Genomic DNA, 3658 nt, shown 5'->3' on the forward strand with positions numbered 1-3658 from the left:
CAGCCTTCTAAAATACACAAAACCCAAGTGAAGGCAGGACGCCATTAGCACTACATAATTGAAGCAAACAATCAATGTGTTTACACTGCCAGCTACTGACCACCTGCCTTCCCATCCCACCAGGCAGGTATCTATATATAGGATGTCCTTGTTCACAGTCCTGCAGAGTGGGAGCCTCTCCCTGGGGCTTCACCATCTGTGAATCTGAAAGCAGCTCGGCCCGGGACAGCATGCTTCTCCTCTTATTTCAGCTGTTGGTGCTCCTGCCTCTAGGGAAGGCTGGACAGCGTCTGCATGGCAGCCAGAGTCAGAGTCCTCTTTCCCCTGTGCTCTTAGAAAGACATCGCAGGGAGCTCCCCATGGGCAACCAGGAAGAAGCAGAGGATAAGCCAGATCTGTTTGTGGCATTGCCACACCTGATGGGTGCCAGCTCTGCGGGGGAAAGCCAGAGGCAGAGAGAGAAGATGCTGTCCAAGTTTGGCAGGTACTGGAAGAAGACAGAGAGAGAACTGCACCCGGACAGGGGCTTGGATGATGAGCACTTCTCACCCGGGATCCAGGCCCTCACTCAGCCAATGGATGGGATGAGAGCGGAGAAATCTCCTCTTCGGGAAGAAGCCAAGAAATTCTGGCATCACTTCATGTTCAGAAAGAGTCCAGCTTCACAGGGGATCATCTTGCCCATCAAAAGTCATGAAGTTCATTGGGAGACCTGTAGGACAGTGCCCTTCAGCCAGGTATGTGTTGTGGGGGATGTAGGCAGCTGGGACAGGTGGAGGGTAGGGAGAGATTGTTGGGCACCCAAGTCTTGTCAAATTCCAGATTTGGTCCTTGGATCTTCATCAAGGTATGATCCTATTCCATAAATGTTTTTCTCAGTTTTTCATCACTTCTTGGCATTCTGGAAATGTTGTAAGGTAGTACTTCCAATATCAGCAACCATTCATATTAATAACATGGGATTTTGGTTTATTTACTCATTTTATGTTGATTGTGACCTACCCAGAGAGACAAGTATGACTTTACCTCTATTTAGGACACTGGGAATTTTAGTGCAATCATCAGAGCTTCACTGTAGCTGAATCTCTCATGCTGTCCCATGCTGTTAAGGTATAGGTAAGCAGGTTAACTCCATCTCTAAATAAGGTGAGATACATTAGACATTCTCCCAAACACTCTTACATCCATGTACAATGCTCTTGATCTCTGTATTTCACACTTAGCTACTTCCTAGATTTATGAAGGGTTTCTTTTTTTTTAAAGCAAGTTTATTGAAAATAATACTCAATATGAAAGGGTAAATGCAAAATAAGCCATTGAATTTTCAAAATTTTGTTGATATAAAAGAGGATGGTTAGACAAAAATATCAAGTGTGGGTTTTTGGCAGAGGGTCAGTCATTGAGATACCTGCATCTCATGTTGGAGTGCCTGGTTGGAGTTCTGGTTCCTCTGCTTCTGATCAAACATCCTATTAATGTGCCCTTTGAAAGGTAGCAGGTGATGGCTCAAGTAGTTGAATCCTGTCAGCCACATGAAAAACCTAGATGAGTTCCAGGCTCCTGGCTTCAGCCTGGCCCAGATCTGGCTGTTGCAGGTACTTGCAGAGTAAATCAGCAGATGAGATATCTCTCCATGTCATTCTGTCCCTTTGCCTCTCTCTCTCTCTCTCTTTCTTTCTTCTCTCGTTCTTTCCCCTTCCCTTCCCTTCCCTTCCCTTCCCTTCCCTTCCCTTCCCTTCCCTTCCCTTCCCTTCCCTTCCCTTCCCTTCCCTTCCTTCCTTCCTTCCTTCCTTCCTTCCTTCCTTCCTTCCTTCCTTCCTTCCTTTCTTTCTTTCTTTCTTCCTTCCTTTCTCTCTCTCTCTCTCTCTCTCTCTCTCTCTCTCTTTCTTTCTTTCATAGCCCATCAAAACTATTCAGCTTTAAAATAATCAAAGCATGTAGCAATTCTCAGGCAAAAGTTCCCCTTATCATTTCTAGCATTATCCCCTAAATCATTTGGTTTCACTTATTTTCCCATAAGCTTTCAAAATAGAACCTTGATGTGAAGTCATATCTCCTCCCTCATCTATCTCCTAATTCATGTTGTATTATTTGATTTGTGGTTATCATGATAAATTCCACACCATTAAGGTTCTATTTCTTCCAGTCTTGGAAATTCCCACACATGTTAAATTAAAACTAGGAAAATGTACCAAGTCTTTAAAACTGTAGATACTAAACCAAAAGCAATGCAATGGTAAAGTTTTATAGTCTAGCAATGCTACACAATTAAGTAGGCAGTATTATGAGGCAATTGACTATGCATGGTAGTTGAGAATTCTGCCTGAAAAGGCAAGGACATGTAACAATAACAAGTCAATTATCAAATAATAATGGCTGCTTTGTTGGTCCATATGCAATTATAAAATTGCTTGTAAGAATCAGGCAATCAAATTTCCTTTGAAATCTTTATTTTGAGTTCTACTGCCAATTAAATGAAAATTAAAGCGTTTGACTCATATATTTTGAAAGGCACATTAAACTACATGTGTGAGGTTATGAGCGAAGCAAGAGTGGTGTAACGCATGATAATTTGTAGGCACATACTTGAAACTCTGCTGCATGGGACTTCATAGACTTCAATGCACTACAGGTCCTGCAAAATTAGATAGAATCAAACTCATGATGCTGTAATCCATTCTGTGACCAATTTAATAGGTATATATTGATAACCTACTGTGCACAATGCACTGTGAGGAGTAGAAATCAAAGCATGTTACTTATGCAAAAAAGATTGCCAGGAGGACTTTTCTGAGTAGTCACATTCAGTTAGAGAAAATATCTTATCGTTTGGCATTTATAGTATAGAGTAAAATATTTTCAAGTTAACTTTGAGATTTCTGAAAAGATAACCTACTCAATAAAGAGAATTGGATTGAGATGCTCTTTGTTTATAGAGCTTATCAGTTGAATATTACAAAATGTACCTCAAATTAGAAAGCTTTGGAGATTTTAGTCTAAATTATTCATTTGTCTATTAAAGATATGACTCAATGTGATGTAAGGGAAATGTATTTTCCTTTTAGACTATCACCCATGAAGACTGCGAAGAAGTAGTTTTGCAGAACAACCTCTGCTTTGGGAAATGTGGGTCCGTTCACTTTCCTGAAGCTGTGCCACACCTCCATACCTTCTGCTCCCACTGTTCACCTGCCAAGTCCACCATGATGCACTTGCAGCTGAACTGCACCGGCATTCCTCCCGTTGTCAAGGTGGTGATGTTGGTGGAAGAGTGCCAGTGCAAGGTGAAGACAGAACATGAAGATGGGCACCTCCTGCAGGCTGGCTCCCAGGACTCCTTTATACCAGGAGTTTCCACTTAAAAAGTTTTCTCACTATTACCTTTGAAAAGCAAAACCTGAACAGTAAAGTTGCTGATTATTCAGTCTGGAAATGTTGTGTGTACAAAATGCTTTAAGGTCAAGGTGGTTTGTAAAAGCCTTCGTTATCTAAAGTTTTTCATCTATATTTGAGGGACTCAACCTAGCTGATTGCAAAGTCTTTCTGCTACAGAATTTTGTGATGTATCTTCTTCAAGTGTTAGTAAAAGCCCTCCATCCAAAGAAGGAAAAGAAATAAACCAGGCCATCGAAATGATAGCTGGTCAGATTATCAGCAA

General features: G+C 41.4%; 1 protein-coding gene across 1 annotated transcript; it reads left to right on the top strand.

Annotated features, from left to right (window-relative positions):
* The first annotated feature begins 230 nt into the window (after positions 1 to 230).
* On the top strand, positions 231 to 3362 carry CER1 (cerberus 1, DAN family BMP antagonist). Its single transcript, XM_062206765.1, has 2 exons — positions 231 to 737; positions 3066 to 3362. Exons 1-2 carry the CDS (start codon positions 231 to 233, stop codon positions 3360 to 3362), a joined length of 804 nt encoding a protein of 267 aa, XP_062062749.1.
* Positions 3363 to 3658: the final 296 nt, after the last annotated feature.

Source organism: Lepus europaeus, chromosome 12 (genome assembly GCF_033115175.1).
Source record: "Lepus europaeus isolate LE1 chromosome 12, mLepTim1.pri, whole genome shotgun sequence".
NCBI lineage: Eukaryota > Metazoa > Chordata > Mammalia > Lagomorpha > Leporidae > Lepus > Lepus europaeus.

Bases quoted from the DNA above. Each gene is read 5' to 3' on its own strand.
- CER1 (XM_062206765.1), top strand. From the start codon at position 231: ATGCTTCTCCTCTTATTTCAGCTGTTGGTGCTCCTGCCTCTAGGGAAG. The intron at 738-3,065 runs GTATGTGTTGTG...TTTTCCTTTTAG, and splicing joins GGACAGTGCCCTTCAGCCAG to ACTATCACCCATGAAGACTG.